The sequence below is a fragment of the Narcine bancroftii genome, chromosome 4 (genome assembly GCF_036971445.1).
Source record: "Narcine bancroftii isolate sNarBan1 chromosome 4, sNarBan1.hap1, whole genome shotgun sequence".
NCBI lineage: Eukaryota > Metazoa > Chordata > Chondrichthyes > Torpediniformes > Narcinidae > Narcine > Narcine bancroftii.
Window position 1 is genome coordinate 248,536,509 of NC_091472.1, and position 23,344 is coordinate 248,559,852.

The 23,344-nt window shown below is 41.2% G+C and overlaps 1 protein-coding gene across 3 annotated transcripts in view; it reads left to right on the plus strand.

Moving 5' to 3' along the window:
- tmeff2a (transmembrane protein with EGF-like and two follistatin-like domains 2a) overlaps nt 1-20,916 on the plus strand; it is a 132,591-nt gene extending 111,675 nt beyond the window's left edge. For all 3 annotated transcript variants that reach the window (XM_069934631.1, XM_069934632.1, XM_069934633.1), the window contains exons 6-10: nt 8,555-8,703; nt 12,927-12,986; nt 17,935-18,061; nt 18,148-18,306; nt 20,205-20,916. In XM_069934631.1, coding sequence (XP_069790732.1) covers nt 8,555-8,703; nt 12,927-12,986; nt 17,935-18,061; nt 18,148-18,306; nt 20,205-20,301 — 592 coding nt within the window. In that variant the 3' untranslated portion in view covers nt 20,302-20,916. The remainder of the gene's footprint in view (nt 1-8,554; nt 8,704-12,926; nt 12,987-17,934; nt 18,062-18,147; nt 18,307-20,204) is intronic.
- Nucleotides 20,917-23,344: the final 2,428 nt, after the last annotated feature.

Consider the following 23,344-nt stretch of genomic DNA (forward strand, 5'->3'; position numbering starts at 1 on the left):
ATTTTGGTAAGAAGAATCAGAATAGGACATACGTGGTAAATGGGAGAGCATTGATGAATACAGAAGAGCAGAAAGATTTAGGAGTAACGGTACATCGTTCCCAGAAGGTAGAAACTCACGTGAATAGGGGGGTGAAGAAGGCTTTTAGTATGCTGGCCTTTATCAATCATTGCATGGAATATAGGAGTTGGGAGGTGATGTTGAGATTGTATAAGACGTTGGTGCGGCCTAATTTGGAGTTCTGTGTGCAGTTCTGGTCGCCTAATTAGAGGAAGGATATAAACAGAGTGGAGAGAGTGCAGAGAAGGTTGACCAGAATGTTACCTGGGTTTAAGCATCTAGAGTATAGGGAGAGATTGGACAGATTAGGTCTTTATTCTTTGGATCGTAGAAGGTTGAGAGGGGATTTGATAGAAGTATTTAAGATTATGAAAGGGATAGACAGAGTGGATGTGGATAGACTATTTCCGTTAAGAGGAGGAAAGATTAAAACAAGAGGACATGAGTTAAGAATTAAGGGGCAGAGGTTTAGAGGTAACATGAGGGGGAACTTCTTTACTCAGAGAGTGGTAGCCGTGTGGAATGAGCTTCCGGGAGAAATAGTGGCGGCGGAGTCAATTGTATTATTTAAGAAAAGGTTGGACAGGTATATGGATGAGAAGAAGATGGAGGGTTATGGGCATTGTGCAGGGAGGTGGGACTAGAAAGGGGTGTTTGGTTCGGTGCGGACTAGAAGGGCCTAATGGCCTGTTTCCGTGCTGTAATTGTTATGATATATTATACTAACACGGGAAGAGCCTTGGCAGAAAGCAGAGAGATGGAATACAGAGATCATATTCTGGTTGGCTACCAGTTGTTAATGGTGTTTCACAGGGGTCAGTGTTGAGCCCACTTCTTTTTATCTTGGATATTAATGATTTGGATTATGGAATGAATGGATTTGTGGCCAAGTTTGCAAATGATATGAAGGTAGGTGATGGAGCAGGTAATATTGAGGAAACAGGGAGGCTACAGTAGGACTTAAACTGATCAGGAGAATGAAGAGAAGTGGCAAATGAGATATAATATCAGAAAGCATACAGTCATACACTTTGGGTAGAAAAAAATTAATGGGATGACTAATTTTAAAATGGAGGAAAAAATGGAAAATACACAGATGCATTGGGACCTGGGAGTCCTTGTTCAGAATACCCTGAAGGTAAGCTTGCATGGTGAGTCATTGGTGAAGAAGGCAAATGCAATGTTGGCATTCATTCTAAAAGGAATAGAGTACAAGTGCAGGGATGTCATGTTGAGGCTTTATAAAGAATTCAATTCACAAAGAATTTCTTGAAAATGAAAATTATTTTTTTCCATTTTAGCTCCTGAATCACACAAATATTTTCCATATTACATTTTGTAAACTTAATTAAAATATGCCTTGCGTGGTTTGCTGCATTTGTATTTAAGACCTCAAGTATGAAAAGCTACAAGTGTACATTTCCTTACTGAACCATACTGTAGCGGCACTATGGCCGCACTACAACTCCCAGGAGGCATCGAACCGTCCATGATGACATCAGCGCGTGTCGATCAAACGATTCTGACTTTTTAAAGGTTGCACGGATGATGAAGAATAAATCTGTTTGATTCATTCTAAAAATGCCTTGTGTGCTTATTTTGTTGTGTCCACTGCGATTTCAGTGACCACAATTGGTGACCCGATGAGTCTAAAACATATATTTGGACAAACATGAACTATGTAGTCATTGCTGTGAAGCTACCCCACTTCTGGGCAGCTGAGCCTGAACTGTGGTTCCAACAGGCTGAAGCACAGTTTTACCTTCGTAAAGTCGAATTGGACACCACTCGTTATTACCATCTTGTCAGTGTCCTGGACCAGGCCGTCATTAAGAGGGTTGCCAACTTCCTACAAGATCCACCACATACCAGCAAGACTGAAGCAGGCAATGCTACCAGCAACCATCACATCGTCCTTTTACAGAAGCTCTGTTAAAAGCATCCTGGCCAACTGCTTCACAGTGTGGTACTGTTGCTGTAGAGAATTGGATCAGAAGTCACTCCACAGGACCATAAGAAGAGAGAATTACTTGTGTCTCCCTCCCCTCAAACAATATGACCTACCATGTTCATTGTCTGAATTTCCACCCTGTCGGGAAAGAGATACATGAGTATTAGAGCCAGCAACATCAGGCTGAGAAACAGCTTCTTCCTGTGGACAATGAGAATGCTGAATGATCAAAGGGACTACTTGAACCAACCATCTGAGACTCTAATATTTATTAAACAATATTTACTTATTATATCTGTATGTTTGTCCTCCATATGTATTATTTGTCTGTATGTGCGTTATGTCTGGTTGTGTGTCCATATGTTTAGCACCGAGGACCAGAGACCACTGTTTCATCAGATTGTACTTGTGCAATCAGATGATAATAACCTTGAACTAACTAACTTGTGAAAATATATCTGAACATGTTTAATCATCTCCATTTTTCTGACTACCTTCTCAGACTATCTTGACTCTCATGTAGAAATGTGCAATAAGCATAACTGATTTCTTGGTAGCCAATATAAATCTAAAGTTCAAATGTGCAAAATTCACATTTACCTAAAGAACCATGAGTATTATTTATGGTAGTTTAATAATTGTCATGTTAAAACCCATGCATAGAATTAGCAAGCATTCATTTCCATTAGAAGATTACTTGCACTTTTAAATAAATGGACGTATGGCAAAGAGGACTTGCTTTTCATTTTCCACTGATCGGTGCCCCAATAGTAGAAAATTATCTTGTTAGCCAGCCTACCTGAGTGTTGTTTTGAAATACACAAATCTCAGAGTAGCATAGTCCCAGTAAAGAAGTGTTAAAATGGTGATGTGTGGTAAGCCAAGAGGATGGTGGAGAGAGGCAGCAGGTTTGGATAGATGGGTGTGGAGGGCTGGGCCATGAGGCTGGGAGGTTGCTATGGAGTTAGGGGATATCAACTGTTTGGAATGAGAGTGGGTTAGCTTATGATTTGGGGATGGTTTGCAGATTGGTGGGTGTATGCCATGCTACAGAACAGTAAGGGTAGTGTGCAATCTAGAGACTAGAAGAAAGTAGACTGGAGATTGATACAGCAGAGTCGTATAAAACCACCAGCTTGTTCCATGACCTATGACTTACTCATTGATAGGCTCCATCAATGACTCCAAAGCCGTGCAGTGGGGAACGATAAGCTTTATTACACTTCAGACTTGTAGCTGGCCTAGTTAACCTTTATTCCAGGGTCACAAGGGGAAGAGTTACCTGGGAGCGAGTCACCAGTGGGGGGATGGGCCAGCTATCCTTCGGAAGTTACATATACACATATTTGTACCACCACATTCATCCCCTATTTTAAAATAAAACCCCACCAGGTTAAAAGTCGAGGCTCAGCCAGTGATATAATGGTCGGCTCCATTGCCGATCGAATGTCTTGAGGCTGGGGAGGGAGGGCTGGCTTCGTAAGAGGTGGGGCTTGGCTGTATGTGGGGGCATTCGTGGTGTTCGGAACAGCTGGAGCATGGTTCGGATTATGGTATGGTGGGTAGGGGGTGGGTCATTGACCTGCACCGAGTCCCTGACGAGGGTAGTATGAGTGTAGGTAGGATCTGGGTACAAGAGGGTTGGTAGTGGGCAGGGGTCTCTGACAGTATCCTCATGGCCATCCAGGTGCACCACATAGGCATACTGAGGGTTGGCGTGAGGAGTTGCACCTCTTCGACCAACGGGTCGGATTTATGACCCCTCACATGTTTCCGTAGCAGGATGGGTCCCGGGGATGAAAGCCAGTGTGGTAGTGTGGTTCCGGTCGCCAACATCTTGGGAAGGAAAACATGGATTAATATGGGGTTGAGTTGGTAGTGGTGCACAGCAGAGATCAGATGGCATGGAGTGCTTTCAGCAGGATTTCCTGTCCATGGGACACTGTCAGGCCTTTGGATTTAAGAGCCAGGAGGACAGTTTTTCAAACTGAGGCATTTTCACTCTCTCTACCTGGCCGTTTCCCCTGGGGGTTGTAATTTGTTGTCCTACTAGTGGCAATGCCTCTAGCCAATGGGTACTGCTGGAGTTCGTCGCTCGTAAAAGAGGATCCCGAATCACTGTGGATGTAATTTGGGTACCTAAAGAGGGTAAATATGCTGCAGAGTGCCTTTATTGATGGTGGCTGAGGACATGTCCAGACAGGGGATGGCAAAAGTGAACCTGGAGTAATCGTCATTGACATTTAGGAAATATATGTTCCTGTTGGACGAGAGCAGAGCCCCTTGAAATTGATGCTGAGTAGTTCAAAGGGGCGTGTGGCCTTTATGAGTTGCCAGTTGTCAGGCCGGAAGAATTGTGGTTTGCACTTCGCGCAGACCCGACAGTGTCTGGTCAATGACCTGACATCCTTAATGGAGTAGGGAAGGTTCCGTTCTCTCACGAAGTGGAACAATCTCATATCTCTGGGGTAGCAAAGGTCATCGTGGAGGGACTGGAGGTAGCCAAGATGAGCACTAATGCACGTCTCCCAGGATAGGGTGCCTGGTGGGATCATTGAGCTTGCCTGGCTGGTGTAGAATGTCATAGTTGTAGGTGGAGAGCTTGATTCTCCTCCTCAGGATTTTGTCATTTTTGATCTTGCCCTGCAGTTTGGTATTGAACATGAAAGCAACGGGTCATTGGTAAATCTCTTCCTGGCCAGGTAATGACGCCAGTGGCGTACCACTTCAACAATGGCCTGTGCCTCCTTCTCGACAGAGGAGTGCCATGTCTCAGGACTGTGAAGGGTACGGGAAAAAAAATGCTACTGGCCTTCCTGCCTTGTTGAGAGTGGCAGCCAGCATGGTCAGAGGCATTGCTTTCCACCTGGAATGGGATGGATTCGTCCATGGCATGCATCGTGGCTTTGGCAATATCTCCCTTGATCTGGGTGAAGGCTGCCCGGGCATCTGCCAGTAGTGGGAAGGTTGTGGATCTTACCAGGGGGAGGCTTTATCGGCCTAGTTGGGCGCCCATTGGGCATAATAGAAAAAGAACCCAAGGCACCTTTTTAGAGCCTTGAGGTTGTGTGGGATAGGGAGTTCCATAAGAGGATGCCTGCCGTCGAGGTCGGGGGCAATGACATCATGTGCCTGATGCATCCGAGGAGGGCCAGGCGAGTTGTGCTAAACACACTCTTGTCCTCGTGGTAGGTCAAATTGAGGGACTTGGCAGTGTGGATGAATTTGGCAAGGTTATTACTGGTCATGGCCGCAGATGGTGACATTATCTAGGTAGGGGAACATGGCTGTCAGTTTGTGTTTGTACACCATTCGATCCATTTCCCTCTAAAATATGGAGACTCCATTGGTGACACCGAAGATTACCCGGAGGAAGTGGTAGTGCCTGCCATCCACTTCGAATGCGGTATACTAGCAGTCTCCTGGGTGAAGGGGAAGTTGGTGGTATGCTGACTTTAGGTCATTGCTGGAGAATACCCTGTATGGGGTGATCTTATTGACCATGCAGGCGATCAGGGGAAGGAGGTATGCATCCAGCAGCATGAAGCGGTTGATCGTTTTGCTATAGTCAACCACCATATGGGGTTTACTTCTGCCCCTGACCACCACGACTTGGGCTCTCCATAGGCCGGAGCTGTACGCTATGACCCCCTCCGCCAGGAGTCGCTGCACCTTGGACTTTATGAATGCCCTGTCCTCAGCACTGAGTGTCTGTTCTTAGTGGCTATGGGCTTCAGTCTGGGGTCAAGTTCTCAGAGGGTAGACAGACCACAGGCGGGGGCTGGCTGCTGGTGGGGGGGGGAGGGTTCCATGAGCTGGGGATTGTTTTCAATGATGGGTGGTTGGGCCCCCCCCCCAAACACCATCATAACACTCCTGAACTGGCTTTGGAGGTCCATCCCCAGAAGGATCAGTATGCAGACCTGAGGCATTGAAAGTAAATGAAAATTGTCATAACGTTCACCCCGCACCGTTAACAATACAATACAATACCCACAGATCTCAGCAGATTGGTCCTTTGCAGTCATTGATATCGTGCCGCTCATTGGTCTGACAGGGAGAGAAAGTTTGTGAGCAGTGTCAGGGTGGATGAAGCTTTCAGTGGTTCCAACTATTTACCTCAATCTCCATCATCAAGTGGGCGATTGAGTGAGGGCTGCCCTGATCCAAAATGATGGACGCCAGTACCGGATCGCCATTGCTGTTGGAGGGGGAGCCGGTTCAGTAAGATAGCAGCCCCCATGTTGACCACATGGTCACACCAGGAGAGTTGGATGAAGACAGCGGAAGTGACGTCATCCATGACGGCAGAAATGGAGTCGGGGAAGATGGTGACCACTGGGTTATGTATGCGGTCGAGCCATTCGAGGGCAGAAGTGACGTCGTCGCTACAGGAGGAAGTGGAGTCAGGTTCGATGGCCAGGGGTACACACGGAGATGCTCAGCTGGGAAGGTTTCGACTCGCATACTCTCTCATAGGGTTCTTTCTTCCCACATCCGGAGCATGTGGCTTCTCTTGCTGGGCAGCATCGCCACGGGTGCTTCTGCTGGCCACAGAAGTAGCACTTCAGGTGGTTGGCTGTGGCGGCGGTGGTGGGGTCTGGACTTCCCTGTACAGAGGCGGTCTGTGATTTCATGTCCCAAAATGACTGCGCCCGTGGCCTGTACGTGGAAAGCCCGTTGCTGGCAGTGATGGATTCAGTGTTGCGGTGAGCTGAATCTAGAGTCTTAGCAAGCTGAAGGGCTCTCTGCAACGGCAGTCTGTCTTCCTCTAGCAGTCACTGGCAGATGTAGTCAGACCTCACCCCAGCCATGAAGGCATCCAGGATCAGCTCTTCCATATACTAGTCTGCCGATACTGGGACAGGGATATTGCCCCTGCATTCTCGCCCCAGACCGTGCAGGACCCGAAAGAAATCATCCAGAGTCTCACTGGGTTGCTACTTTCTCGAGGCCAGGAGGTACCGTGAGTAGACCTCATTTTCCCACAGTCTTTTGCGGTTGTGGAGCTCAATTATGGTTGTGGGGTAAGTCGTGTAGCCCCTGATTGCCACATACGCACGGCAGCCAACCCTTGCTCGCAGTAGCTTGTGTTTCTTCTCGTCAGAGTTCATGAGGTCCTCAGAGCTTTCAGGAAATCTGTGAAGTACAGCTCTGGGGATCCAGGCATCTGTGGGTCAAGACCTGTCGGATCGCAGCAGTTTGTCCATCCCATGTGGAAGATTTAAAGTGTAATAAATTGAAAGGCTCTATCAATAACTCCAAAGCCGTAGAGTGAAGAACAAATGGCTTTATTATACTTTAGACTTGTAGCTGCCCCGATTCCAAGAGCTCGACTAAGGACAGTGAGAGGGAGGTCGATCTTTATTCCGGGATTACAAGGGGAGGAGTTACCAGGGAGCGAGTCACCAGTGGGAGACGGTCCAGCTACCCAATGACAGCCACATATACACATATTTGTATCACCACATTCATTAAAATATACTTACCCCATAATTCACAGTAGTGAGTTTCATGAATGCTGTAAAGGCCTATTCAGGAATGGATCACCACTATGAAATTAGTTCTGAATGCAAATAGACACTGGTTCTCCTGGAGTTAGTATGCCAGATTATTGAGTGATCTGAACTTTGTGGAACATGTATTAAAAAAACACATTTCCTTCCTTGATTGATCTTGTTGATTCACATAGTTCACAAAGACATTGCCATTAGCGGTCCAATTTCCAAGTCTCTGTTTGATCCAAGGCTGGAGTGCAATTCTGCATGATCTGAGCTTTGTAACATGTTTTTCATAGTTCAAGGCTTCCACTTGTCAATTCCTGCTTTCCAGGTATTGATCCCTTTGCAATCCTGAACTGTTTTGATCCTAAGAAAAGAAAGACTGAAGAATATCAAGGCATTGCTTTTGGGTTCCATCCAGAATATGAAAGGAATTATTTGCCTGGAAGTAATTTAATATATGACAGAAGTATTCAGCTGTGCATGAAAAAGAAAGCCATGACCTCAGTCACCTTCGGCCCTTCCTACCTCCCACCTCCTGTACCTCCTTGGCAAATCGACATGATTTCAGACTTGTCTTCTTGGTGGCAGCCTTCAGAAAATGCTTGTTGGTGAATTCATCAATTGTAGTCTGCCAGGAGTCTGACTTTAACTCTGGCACGCCACTTAAAATCAGCCCTCTGTTAATTGCATGGTGCAGATACTGACCATTACTTTAACTTGAAAGTCATACAACTGCAAATAATAGTTTTCTTAATGTGTGAAAGCTTGTTGTGATTCTAATACTTTGAGTAGAACATAGCTGCATTTATGATTGCAAGGTACAATTGTTTTTTTTTTCATTCTTTTATTGTTGGGTGTTTCATTTCTGGAGCTTTGTGGTTAAAGTTATTTTTTGATTCTGATCTTCTTTGTGGAACGATACTGGTGAAAATGTAGGTCAAAACAGGGACAAAAGTATTTTAAATTCTTATACTTGCCTCCCCGGCAAATTTGACTGGGTGATGGTACCTTGAATGATGCCCATTTTTCTCTTGCATAGGTGTGTATGCAACATTGACTGTTCCAGCATCAGTTTCAACCTTGTTTGTGCTTCAGACGGCAAATCCTATGATAACCCTTGTCAAGTTAAAGAGGCATCCTGCCAAAACCAGGAATTCATAGAAGTAACGCATCTGGGAAGATGTCCAGGTAACTTAAAATCTTACTGCTCCTCCGAGCATTGAAAAGGGTCATTTTAGTCATGATTTTATTTCTTCAACATTATAAATACTCTGTCAAAATTTATGTTGCTTTAATAGCTCATGAGGGCAAATTCACTGATCCCACTCTAATTGTATGAGCAGAATATGGGTTGGATGATTGGGGTAACCATGTGATTGTCTTATCTATAATCCTTACTCACTTAAACTGGAAGTTCTGTAAATTTACATGCTAATTATTTGATTTCTGCCAAAGCAACACTTCAGATATATTCTAGTGAATCTTGTGATGATGCCCCATAATCAGTTTAAATTTGTTCCTAACATATTTATCTATTTAGCAGTCAAGAAGTAGTATGAATTTTTTGGAACAGCTCTTACTAAAATCAAAATTAATCAATAAGAGATCAACTAAATCAGATGTAACCAACTTTCTATACTTGTCATTCGGTGCACTTCATACTACCTAGACTTTAGCAAATAAGAAAGCCACAGAGATTGCACCTTCAACCATCGACTTTTAGCGCATTCAACTATCTAGTAAAAACCCAAACAGAAATTGCCATTGCTGACTTCAGATTAAATGAATTATGCCACTAATTCTTTCAATTAAATGAACCCTTGAGTACAAAGGATAGCACACAAGGTGTGGACAAAGAATATACTGAGAAATAACTGAGAAAGGCAAAAATCCTTCCCTATAATTTGTTCTTCTGCTGCACTGAGAAGCACATTGATATCAGAGAATAAATAAATTAATTGCATCATCAGAAATTCAATGAGCTAGTACTGTATATTGAGTAGAAAATACCACACATGCTGTAAAGAGAGAGTAAATGGAAGAACAGAATGAAGGAGAGTGGAAAGAAGGAAAAGAAACCTTGAGAAAGAAGAATATAGGATATTGAAAAAAATAATAAAGGCGAGCAAAGAAATTGAAAAATGGGGAACTGAATAAATGAATGAGAGTTCAGTCAGCAGATAACATGTGAGCGGAAAGGCAAAACAAAACAAAGAAAATAATATATTGAGTAAATTTGGAAGCTATAAACAACCATATTGATGGACTAGGTTTCAAAATATCTTCTGTTATTTACATTCATAACTGAGAATATTATTAAAATGTCATTCACTATTAAATTCATTCTACATTCCCAGCAGAAGCCAAACCTAACAGGGTGTGAATGGAGTTAAATTTATTAGAGGCACAGTTTGTGATTTTTCTTTTCATTCATTTTAATGGATAAAAAAAATAATGGGATGGATGCGCAAATATCTCACTGCATGCTACCCACAAGCACCTCTTCTCCATGGCAGCATTGATGGATATAATTCTCAATTCTATTTAAAAGTTGTAGGTCCTTGTTGACGCTATTTATTTTAAGCCCCTCTTTAAAAAGTTGACCATCATGACTTTAATTCCTCTCCTACATCAACTGCTAAGTTCTTACAAAAACCAGTAGTACAGTCCCAGTTATTCTGCAATGTAATTAACTCTTATTATCGAATTATTCTAATATGGAGCAGCGTATTCAATTACCAGAACTCAAACTTGGATATCTTAAAACTGAAAACTGTGTACCTTATATGAAATCATGCATTGTACTAAAGAGGTAGATGCAAATCCACTACAAAACTCAGCAAAATGCAAGAATGTGTGAACATCATAATCTGTACTGATTCTTAGTTGGTATAAAAATGGACTTGTGCCCTGCAGTTTATGATAAGTAGAGGGTCTGAGTTTGTTATGATGTCCCAATTTCTGAAATAACTTAGTTCAACTTTATTGTTGGAACATGCCATTGCTTTTTTATTACCCCTATTTGCTTGGCTTTGCGATGTATTTTCACATTTTGACGGGAAGTTTATATTTTGAAATTATTAAGTTACTCTGTTTACGTATGTCTAAATCAGAAAACAGAATGTGTGGTCTTTTCATCTGACATGAAAAAAATGCAGCTTATTTGTTAAATAATGAATCAACTGAAGAGGTTACAGTTTCACATAGGCTTTGCTTGCACACTCATGTATGCAGATGTTATCATGTTTGTACGTGTAACTTCAATCAGGTGTCAGTTTCCAGGTTAACATAATGTTGTATAGTAACAATGGTAAAGTCCATGATATGGAACAAGGAAACTGTGTGTGAGAATGTAGAATTGTTGAATGCAGAAGATGTTGTTAGCTGTGGCTTAGTTAGTAACCCGCTACCGTGTACAAAGGCAATGAGTTCAAGTCCTATTCTGGAGACTGGGTGTTTAGAGATCATTGAGTTAAAGAGCCCACAGGAAATGGAAAGTATTCAACTAGCAGGAATATTTTCCAATGCACGGCCATAACAACTATCTCGCAGTTTAGATTGGAAATTATTTCCTTCTTAGACCACAGAAAGTTTTATTTTTCGGGCAGCTTCTACTAACTAAATTGAGAAGCATATCAATACTATTTGTCCTGTTGGATCCTAACTAAGGATGGAAAGAATTTGAGGGACTGACTTCAACGAAAGGGGAATAAAATTAGATCGCTGCTGAATTTTTTTTAATTTAGCATTACAGTACAGTTACAGCCCGTACCTCCCAAATACATCAATTAATCCCCTTACATTTGGAGCGGTGGGAAGAAACTGGTGCAGCCTGAAAAAAAACCTAGGAGTCACGGGGTGAACAAACACCTTACAGACAGCGCCAGATTCAAACCTGGGTCACGGGTACTGTAACAGTCTCGTGCTATACTAACACTCTCAAAATGATCAATGCTAACAATATTTGGCAGAGTTCATTGTTAGATTGCCGAAAATACAAATTGAATACATGAAGTTAGACAATAATCAGAAATGATTTTTTAATTGCTTAATTATTTTAATTTCAAAGCAAATATTATAGATTCCACGCAAAAAGAAAATCTGTCACATTTTCATGAGTGAATTCTAGGTGAAATTCAGTCAGAATATATACAGTGTTGCTTAGTGAATCAATTAAGCCTTTTCAACCCATAAAACCATGTATTTCAAGCGTGCATCCTAAATATGGAAACAAACAGCTACATCTAAATTCTTTACTGTAAAGAGAAAGCAACTAGTGTATTTTAAATTAAATGCAATTGACTTTAGGTTTCTGTGGGCATTATATAATTTATCTTTCTGATGTTCCTGGAAATAGATGGTAGCCAACCATGGAAGGACTTGCCTGACAGATCTGTCATTGTCTGTGCCCATGAGGATCCCCCTAGACTCCATGGTTTATTCCAAGCATCAAAGAACAAAGTGAAACTGAGTTGCAGATGAAAAAATATAACTTTTTTAAATGCATGTGTAACAGAACATTGCAAGCCTCCAAACTTGCACATTTTTTATTCACAATTAATAGCACATCATTATCAAGGAAATATATTCTGGAAAATTACCTACCTTAAACCAGTTACTCTGATATAACTCAGAGGGCAGTGCTTTGCATGCCAGCAATTAACTTAGGAATAGCACTAATACCTTTGTGAGAATATTTAATTGATAATGATAATGAGTTTGTTTTATACATTGTGCAATGTACATATGCACCAAAATTTTATTTGATGCAAACAAGTGCTTTGTAAAAAAAAACATTAAATTAAATTTTAAAAAGATAATAAATATTCACAATTACCATCGTGCAAAAAAATGTGGCATTACATTAGTACAGATAGTCCTTTTCCTGGTGTCTAAGTATTTTAAGATTATTCTAGGAAGGGGGGGGAATCAAGAACCTGATAGCCTTTGAAAAGAACCTGTTCCAAGAAAAACATTTCTGTACCAAGTGGTACAGGCTTCTCTACTTTCTCCTGAAGGTTGCAGTGTGACCAGGATGATGGGGGGGGGGGGGGGGGGGTTGCTTTATGATGTTGGCTACCTTCTTGAGACAGCACTTCACATAGAAGTCTCCAAAGGATGGGAGTTTGAAGCCTGTGATGGACTTGGCTCTGTTTCCTACCTTAGGTAGCCTTCTGTGTTCCTGGGCACTCGAATTAACAAACCAGGCTGTCCAGGGTTAAATAAAATGTTGACTGACTTGTTTTAAACAGAGTGAATTTTTAATTTATTTTCCAGTTCTTTATTTTTAGAAAGGCCTAATGATAAAGTCTAGCACAAAAATACAGCATATTGTGTTTTAATATGGGTGGTACTTATTGGTCAGCAGTTACTATACAGTTGCTAAGTCAGATTTCTCTTTCTTTGAACAGAGAATGTGACCATAGGTACAAAAACAGAAGACGGTCTTTTTGCAAGAACTGATTATACAGGTATGGACTTCATTTTCCAACAATTTTGAGACTTTTGCTTCCTTTTTCCTGCAATATTTACCTCTGACAAAGTTTTAAGTTTGAGGGGTTTAATTCAGTGTGGATGGCAACAAGAAACGTCCAATTTCTCCTCATTTTGTTAGCTCCTTTGGCGTGAAAAATATTACAGTTTATCACATTTATTTTTGGAACATAGATTATAGGACATATGAGTGGTACAAGACCATTCAGCCCATCGAGTCTTCCCCACTTTTCCATCATGGCTGATTTACTATCCTTTTCAACTCCTGCCTTCTCCCTATAACCTTTTTTCACCTCCACCTTAAATGTCCCCAATGACTTGGCCTCCACAGCCATCCACAGCAACAAATTCCCTTTGGGTCAAGTAATTCCTCCTCATCTCTGTTCTAAAGGGATATTTTTTGTATTCTCAGACTCTGCCCTCTGGTCTCAGACTCCATAGAACACAGCCTTTCCATACTCACTCTATATAGGTTTTTAGTATTCAAGAAGTTTCAATGAGATTCCCACACACCACCCCCCCCCCCCCCCCCATTCACCTAAACTCTAGCGCTAACAGTCCCAGAGCATTCATATGCTCCTCATTTGAAAACCCTTTCCCTCCAGGGATCATCCTTATAAACCTCCTCTGGACTCTCTCCAATGCCAAGGCATCTTTCTTAGATATGTAGCCCAAAACTGCTCACAATTCCAAGTGTGGTCTGAGCAATGCCTTATAAAGAAAGCCTCCATAAGGTTAGCGTAGTGGTTAGCGCCAGCATCCTGGGTTGAAACTGACACTTTCTATAAGAAGTTGAATGTTCTCCCTGTATGTCTGCATGACTTTCCTCCGGGTGCTCTGGTTTCCCCCACTCTTCAAAAATGTACAAAAATTACAGGTTAATTGGTGCATTTGTGGGGCACAGCTCCTGGACCAAAAGTGTCTGTCACCGTGCTGAATGTCTACATTTAAAACATCACATCACGGCTTTTATATTCTATCCCTCGCAAAATAATTGCTAGCATTCCATTTGCTTTCCTTACTACTGACTACATGCAAGTTGGCCTTTCGGGAGTCTTACTCCCAAGTCTCTCTGTGCCTTTGTTGCCCATTTAGAAAATAGTCTGCACCTTTATTCCTTCCAGCAAAGTGCATAATCATACACTTCTCTGCACTGTACTCCATCTGCCATTTCATTGCCCAATCTCCTCAACTGTCTAAGTCTTTCAGCAGACCCCAGGCTTCCTCACCACCTCCTGCCCTTCCTGTCATCTTTGTATCGTTCACAAACTTGGCCACAAAGCTATCTGATCTTTCATCCAATTCATTGACTTTTCACGTGAAAAGAAGCGGCTCCAGCACTGAGCCCTGCGAAACACCTCTGGCCACCAGCAGCCAACCAGAAAACACCTCTTTTATCCCCACTCTCTGCCTCCTTCCAGTCAGCCAATCTTCTATTCATGTAATACCAAGGTGTCTCATTTTACTGAGCAGCCTCATGAGCGGCACCTTGTCAAAGGCCTTTTGAAATTCCAGGTAAACCACGTCAACTAATTCTCCTTTATCTGGTGCCCTTCCCATTATTTCTTCAAAGAATTTCAACAGGTTTGTGAGGCAAACCTGTTAGAATTCTTCAAGGAAATAACAGGAAGGAACCACGCTGACTTCAACCTATTTCTTCGTGTGCCTCCCAAGTACAGTGAAACCTCATCCTTCATAATAGATTTTAACATCTTGTTGATCACTGAAGTCAAGATAACAGGCCTATAATTTCCTGTCTTTTGCCTCCCTCCTATTTTAAAGAGTGGTGTGACATTTCAATTTTACAATCCTCCAGAATCATTCCAGAATCTGGCAATTCCCAAAAGATCACGAACAATGCCTCCACAATTTCTTCAGCTACCTCTTTCAAAGTATTGGGGTGCAGTTCATCTTGTCCAAGTTATTTATCCACCTTCAGATCTTTCAACTTTGCAAACTACTTCTTCATTGGTAATAACAACTGCACATCCTTCTGCCCCTTGGCCCTCTCGAACTTCTGGAACACTGATGGTGTCTTCCACAGGAAAGACATTTGCAAAATATTTCTGCCAATTCTTCGCCCCAATTACTATCTCCCAAGTTTCATTTTCCAGTGGATCAATATCCATTATTGACTCTCTTTTGCTCTTTATGTACCTAAAGAAACTCTTCACATCTTCTTCTATGTTGCTGGCACTCTTACCTTCATATTTCATGTTTTCTCTTCTTATTGCTTTTTAGTTGCCTTCTGTTGGTTTTTAAAAGCTTCAGTTTCCTCTTGCTTCCCACTTTTTTTTGCCATATTGGATTTTTGAACTCCCATATCAGCCATCATTGTCTCATTCTCCCTTTGAAACACTTCTTCATCCTTGTGTTGAATTTGTCCTGTGTCTTCCAAGTTAATCTCAGAAACTCAATCATTCCTGCTGATGTCCACTTCTGACCAACTTTGGCCAGCTCCTCCCTCACACCTCTGTAGTCCCCTTTGTTCCACTGGTATACTAACACTTCTGATTTTAGCTTCTCCCTCTCAAACTCCAGGGTGAATTCTATCATATTATAATCACTGCCCCTTTACCTTCAGCTCCCTTATCAACTCTGACTCATTACAACGCCCAATCCAGAATTGCCATTGCCCTGGGTGGCTCAACCACGAGCTGTTCGAATAAATTCCTTTTCTTGGGATCCAGCACCAACTTGATTTTCCCATTTAACCTGCTTATTGAACACTCTCCTAACATTGCCCCTTTTGCAGGCCTTTTCTGTCTCCCACTGTGATAAACACATCCAGGCCACTGTTTGGAGGCCTTTATACAACTCCCATCAGGGTCTTTTTACCCACAGCAATTCTATATCTTCCAATCCAATGTCTCCTCTCTCCAAAGATGGTTTGATTCCATCTTTTACCAACAGAGCCACCCAACCACCCCACCCCCTGTCTACCTGCCTGTCCTTCCGATACACTGTATATCCTTGGATGGTTAGTTCCCAGCTGTGATCTTCTTTCAGCCACCACTCAGAGATGCCCATAATGACCTGCCAATTTCCAGCTGCGCAACAAGATCAGCAACCATCGACTTTGTGTTTCAACCATATACTGCAGGCATTTATATACAGAACTTTCAGTACCATATTAAGCACCCTTTTCAAATTTGTTTCTGAAGTATCACGTTAAATCTTGAATCTTATGCTTGCAGTTTTGCCTTATTGACTACCTATCCATCGTTGCAATCTCACCACACAGTGCATCTACTCGTGTATCATCTGCCCCTCTCGTTCTGGTTCCCATCCCCTGCCAAACTAGTTGTCTTTTCACATCTCAGCATTTTGGAGTGTCATGTTTCTCAAGAGATTTTTTATCCATTACAGCATGCAAATGACAGCTTTTATAATGAAATTAAGATGTACTTCATAGGAAGTTGCTACACTTGATCGAAGTGCTAAATGGAGCATTGAAATTTGCCACAATGGAGAATTCTCATCCTAAAAATGACTTCTGCTCAGACGATTGAGGATCCAGTGGACTTTGTAATGCCCGACTAGAGTTGAATATCTGCTCACTGGGTTGACACATTAAAATTAGCCTTTTTGATGAATTATAGAAGGAAAAGTAGAGTAAATAACTGCCAATTCTGGATCATTGAAACGTAGACATAAAAATCTGGAAACACATAGAGTCGGGCAGCATCTGGGGAAAGAGAAGCAGATATCATTTCAGGTTGAAGTCCTTGTATCAGAAAGACAAAAGGGTTTGTTTTAAATTACAAAGAAGGTATGCGGAGGGGTGGATAAGACAATGGGCCAAGGTTACTGTTGTTAGTGAGAAGACGACAAAAAAGTGTGGTGTTGAAAAGAGCCAAAAATCAATAAACATGAAACAAAGAAGGCTAATTATGATAATAATGAAAATGAGTTATGAAAAGGCTACAATATTCTCGGGCAAAAGGTGAGCTATTTCTCAAGCTTGCAATGGGCTTCGTGATAACTCTGCAGGAAGCTGCAGACAAGTCAGAATGGGATTACATAAATGAATAAAAGGGGCAGGCAATAGGAAGTCTGCGGTCATCCCAGCAGAATGAAGGTAAGCACTCCACAAGCCAATCACCCAATCTGCATGTGAGTTCTCCGGTGCAGAAGAGACCATATTGTGAACATTGAATTCAGTGCACTAGATTGGCAAAAGGGTAAGTGATTTGTTGCTTCTCGTGAAAAAGATTGGGTCTCTAGTTAGTGGCTTGAGGTGACAGGACAGAGGTTACATCTTGTGCTTGCATGGGAAAGCCCCAGAGGACAGAGAGTGGGTGATGGAGAGGAGAACCAGACAAGAGAGCTGCAAAAAGAGGGAGTGGTACATTCAAAGTACACAAGGGAGAAGAGTAGATGTCTGCTGGAGGAATGATGTTGGAGCAGTGGAAGTTGTGAAGGATGATCCCGTGCACATGGAGGATGATGGGGTGGAAAGTGAAAAACAGGTAAAACTTTCTCCTTACTTGCTCCAGGAGAGGAGAGAGGGGCAGGACGTAGATGAGATGCAGACAAGGGCTCTATCCACTGTGACAGGGGAGGAGGTCACCGTTTAGAAAGAAAGATGTTTGGGAGGCACTGATAGAGAAAGTATAAGGTTGCACTCCAAGAAAGGAGAATCAAACACACCAATAAAAACTAAATGAGTTGGTCAGCCACTCCTTCTGCAGAAATACAGGAACAGCAAACTGAATTACCTGTATGATCCTCCATTTTCAAACAATTCTGTCTTACTCCATTGCTTTCACTGCCATTTATTCAATTTGTGCTTTGATTATTCCAACCTTGGTCTTCTCCATTTAAAGGTGAGAACTCGTACAAACCCCACCCTTGATTAGTGTATGTAGAATCCAGTCTAATAGTTTCTCTTATTTATCTCCAGTTGTACATTTTATATTGCAGAAAAAAATGCCAATAAATTAGAAAAACCCGCCCGGGGATTATTGATCCCATGTCCCAACAGCTTTGATGATCATTGTTTACATGGAAAATGTGAATACTTGATAAATAAGCAGGAACCATCTTGCAGGTACTCCCAAACAATAGCATTTTATGAGTCTTTTAATAATATTCCCTTGCATCAATTAATTTGTCCACTTTCCATCTTTTTAACAGCTGCGAAGCAGGTTTTAAAGGACCACGCTGTGAACAAAAGGAGTTTAATGTTTTGTATGTAGTTCCTGGAGCTGGGAAACTTCAGTATGTCTTAATAGCATCCATCATTGGAGCTGTGCAGGTGGCCATCATTTTGATTGTAGTTCTTTGCATAACAAGGTAATGTTGATCAGACCACTTCACCTAATAGGCATTTCTCTGATTTTTGTCATATCATCTTGGACTATCTAAGTGGAAAATATCAATCTTTGAATGAAACCGCCACATTTCAGACATCTGGGATCAACATCAAGCATTCTCACAGGCCTTGGCTTGCAGGGAGAGCTTGTACTGTGTAGTGTTCTCAATTTGAGATAGGATAGCTTTGGCTCCTTCCTTAAGGACACTGATGGAGTATGTGGGACAAATCCCCAAGGGATTATCGTAGCTTTGGCAGCAGTGTTTGCATATATTAAAGTCATGCAACTTTCCTTGTTTTCTCAAAGCACAGGAAATTTGAATGGTGAGCAAAGAGGACCAGATTGTAGCTCTGTCACCTGGCTGCATTCTTCTCCGTTCACTGATTTAAATCAGAACATGTTTTGTTAGTAAAGATAACCAAAATCTTTGGAAAGTGAGATCTCTCACAAGGATTCTTAAATTCAACAAGAATTGCACTTCAAAACAATATGAATAACAATGGGAACTAACTGGTACTGATTCAGACCAAGAAGTATGTGGTCAAACCAGTCTTTTCTATTTTTGACTTGTGGCGCATTAAAAAGGGCCATTGGTAATTTGAGGATGCACGTGGCAGTTTATATGCACAACGTAAAATAACTAGGTTTGATTTGTGCCTGATTAATCAGTCTGTGATTCCTTATTTTTTGAGTGGACATTAAGAGAATTCAGATCTCACATGAAAATAATGTTTTTTACTTACCAAAATAATGTTGATTAGCTTGTCTGAGACTCGTCATTAATGGTAATGGTAAAGCACGAACATTTAATCATACAGGTCGAGTACCCCTTATCCGAAATGCATGAGGCCAGAAGTGTTTCGGATTTTGGATTTTTTTTCAGATTTTGGATAATGTGTTTTGGGTAACTAAGCAGGCACAGTAGCATCAGCAGAATATCTGTATCAGCTGTTAAACAACAGCCAACAACCTGCCGGCTTTTAGTCTCCACCTACAATGCGATTTGATTGAAAAAGGTACAATGTATTGTTTTTCAATGCAATAATGTTGCTGGTCATGTTACACGCAAAATGGCATTTTAGGTGGAGATGAATTTCAGATCTCACATGAAAATAATGTTTTGTACTTACCAAAAAACTTGATCTCTGCTTCCAAAAGAAGATAAATGCAGCACCTAGTACTAGAAATTCTGGTGGATGGCAAAACAAAAACAGTGAATAATTCACGTAGGTCGGGAGGTGACGATGGTAGGTAACAAGCTGGTGCCAATAGAGCGTCAGAGCCCCACATGGGCAAGTGAGGTCAGGTATGAAATTTTCCACTTGTGGAGTCATGCTGGCACTCAAAACGTTTCAGATTTTGGAGCATTTTGGATTTTGGGATAAGGCAAGAATGGAAAGAAAGTTTGAAAACCACTGTTTTAATCGTACCTAATTGACATTATATACTATCTGCACGGTTTCATAACTCCAAAGGAGATGGGCAAATGACAATTTTTCTCAAGGAAAATATTTCAGTGATAATTGGGTCTAGAGCAGTGATTCTCAACCTTCTCTTCCCACTCACATGCCACCTTAAGCAATCCTTTACTAATCACAGAGCACTTACGGCATAGGGATTACTTAAAGTAGAATGTGAGTTGGGGGGGGGGTGTGCAGTTTGAAAACCACTGGTTTAAACCATACCCATTGGGTGAAAATTTGAAAATCTCCAGCAACGTGCATCAAGTATGTATAAAATATTAAAATTTTCTCCACAATACACAATGTCTCTTATCTTTTATTCTCAATTGGAAATGCAACAAAAATCTATAAATTGCTTTGAAGTTAAATATTTTCTGACTCTATGAATTAGTAATATTTTTATTTTTATCTGCAGAAAATGTCCTAGGGGCAACAGAGTTCAAAGGCAGAAACAAAATGCAACACACTACAGTTCTGACAACACAACAAGAGCATCAACAAGATTAATTTAAAGCAAGCATGATAGTACAACTGCAAAAATAATTCCACAAAGCTCAGACTATTATCATACAAAATGGAACAACACATGTTGCCTTGCATTTGTGTTATACTACACCAATGAATACATATACTACAGTTATATTTGATTATGTCTGGATATATTTCAAATAGTATATAATGTCTTGATGTGTTTTTCTGTAATTAAATAAATGGTTAACAATTTATATCACTTGATTTAGTTTGCACATGAAGTACTATAAAGCTGGACTAATGAAAAATAAATACTTCTGTGATGTTTCTTAATTTTTTAAAAAATGAAATGTGCTATTGATTTTTTTTAAAGAAGCAAGCAATTTGTATTGTTCGGTCAGGTTTTGCCTTTTGTTAACTAGAGAAAATGAGGATCAACGATGCTGTTTATTGAAAATTAATTTTGGGAAGTTATGAGTTAAAGACCAGAAGTTCAACCTTAATTTTCTACTCGCTTGTTATAAAGGCCAGTGAGCTTTAAAACTTTCCATTATACGATAATGGCAGTGCTGTTTCTTTGGTTTCAGTAGTAATGTATACATGACAGTATAATACACCATTAAAAAAACCTGTCAACAAGGCTCTCTTGGTTTGAACAGATATCCTCCATGTGTCATTCGTGAAGTATCCTATTTTATATTGTGTGTGCGCTTATGCACTTGCATAACTCAATGTACTTTTTTCATGAATACAAAAGCATACATTATGAACAACTTTTATCGCTTGGTTATAGGTCACCTAGCCTGGTTAGTTTAAAAAAAACAATGGTTTAAATGTGATGCATTGACCAAAGTGGTAGAAATTAGAGGATCATACACATACTTTTTGATAATGCAAAGGATAGAGCGTTGTTTTGCTCTGCTAAGGATCCTCATTTGAAATACTGTATACATTTCCAGTGCTAATGTTTCATAATAAGATGACAAAAATAAAAATAGTACAGCAGCAATACAAATTGTTTTCTTAATCTGTTTGCTATCATTCTAGAAATTGTAACTACTTCATGGGGAGGGCCAGCAATCATTTCTGAGTGAAATCAGACCGATTTAAAATGGCTCTGGATATTTCTGTGTATGTCATTGTGGCTCATATTTTCCCAGTGTAGAGCTCATCAAAAGAATCAAAGACTTGTTGATTCAAACCAAGGCTTTGATTCTTTCTACAATTTTATTAGCAAAAGACAGGAGCTCTTCACAGGTGGCCGACCAATCCGGAATGATCCGACCTGGCTAGGGACACAACGCTTTAAGGCCCAGACAGTAGGCGTGGCTTAGCTCTCAGCCAATCGCTGTAAGCACAGTCTAGATACTGTAACTATATACACTATATACATTGGTGATAGATCTGTACTATCACACCCAGTATCAAGTTACACAGTGTCATGACATAAATTGAAGTTTTTGGTGCAAGTTACAACTATTGACCACCTCCAATGAGTAAAGAGCAACACACAGGGATTGGGAATGAAACATCAATAGAAGGCTTTCCACTGGCTTGCACACATCAATCAGCATGACCGAAACTGCGTCAGCGGTGCTCCCTTCCGTTCATGGCCTTTCCATACAAATCAAAGTTGAGCTGCATGCCACAATCACGAATCCCTTGAGTATTCTGCCCCTCACACCACAGGAGTCATTCAGGGCAAAACCTATCGTGGAGGCTGTCTTGTGCTCCCTAGCCCTCCCCACTTCATATTATCCCTTGCCTGTGTGGCATCCTTTGCTGCAGCTGTTCTGTGAGATTGTGTCAGTTGTCAGGTGCCTCTGCTTGATCCATCAGATCCCATTCTCTGCAATTTGCCAAGGCACTATTTTTATCATCCAGTATTTTTATCCAATTCCATGAATTATAGAAGATTCATGTGGACTCTGTTGCCAGACATAAATGTTTATCTTTCTAAAAGGGTGAAATCCTAATTCTAGACATCCAAGTCCTGAACTCTGCTTTCCCTCACAATGAATTTGATCAGAGCCTTCGGATAGGCCTATAAACCAAAAACACGCATTACACAGTTAGAATTGCAGATTCTCACTGAACTAATCATCCAACTTGACTGGCCTGTAATCTGAGGTCATGATCAGAGTTTAACCATACATACAAGCTATGGCATATTCCGAATAATCCTTGTACATGACAAGCACAGGACATTGTCAGATCACTCTCTTCTCTGACAACAGGACCCAAACACATCACCCAAATGTGGAAGAAGGCAATTTAATTACATTTCACCACACTACAGGCTGTTTAGATGTGCACCTTGCTTAGAGTGAGTTAACAATTAACTACAAAACATTTGGGCCAGATTATACTGTAAGTAAGGTCCCTCATGAGAGACTCATTCAGAAAGTCGAGCCATGGGATCATGGAACTTTGTCTGTGTGGATCAAAATTGGCTAGCCTGAATAAAACAGTAATAGTGGACAGAATATATTCTGCCTGGAGGTCAGTGATTAGTGGAGTTTCACAAGGATCTTTTCTGGGACTCTTGCTCTTTGAGATTTTTATAAATTACCTAGTTGAAGAAGTGGAAGGATGAGTCAATAAATTTATGGATGATACCAAGTTTGGAGGAATTCTGGATAGTTGAAGGTTATCTTGGGATGCAGAGTTGGGAGGAAAAGTGGCAGATGGAGTTCAATCTGGATAAGTATGAGGTAATGCATTTTGGAAGGACAAACCTGAAGGCTGAGTATAAGGTTATTGAACAGATATTTAACAGTGTGGAAGAACAGAGGAATCTTGGGGTCCAAATCCATCTATCCATATATGCCATGCAGTTTGATAGGATAGGTAAGAAGGCCTATGGAATACTAGGCTTCATTAATCGGGGGATTGAGTTCAAGAGTCAAGAGGTCATGTTCCAAATTAACTGCAAAATCTTTGGGCCATATTATGCTGTAAGTAACAATTGTACTCACTGAATTCCATTTCCAGTGTCCAAATGCAAGTAGTTCAAACACAGAAGAAAATGGTTCTCCAAAACACTCTGCTCCTCCAGAAGCTTTGCTGTTGCAATATCTTATC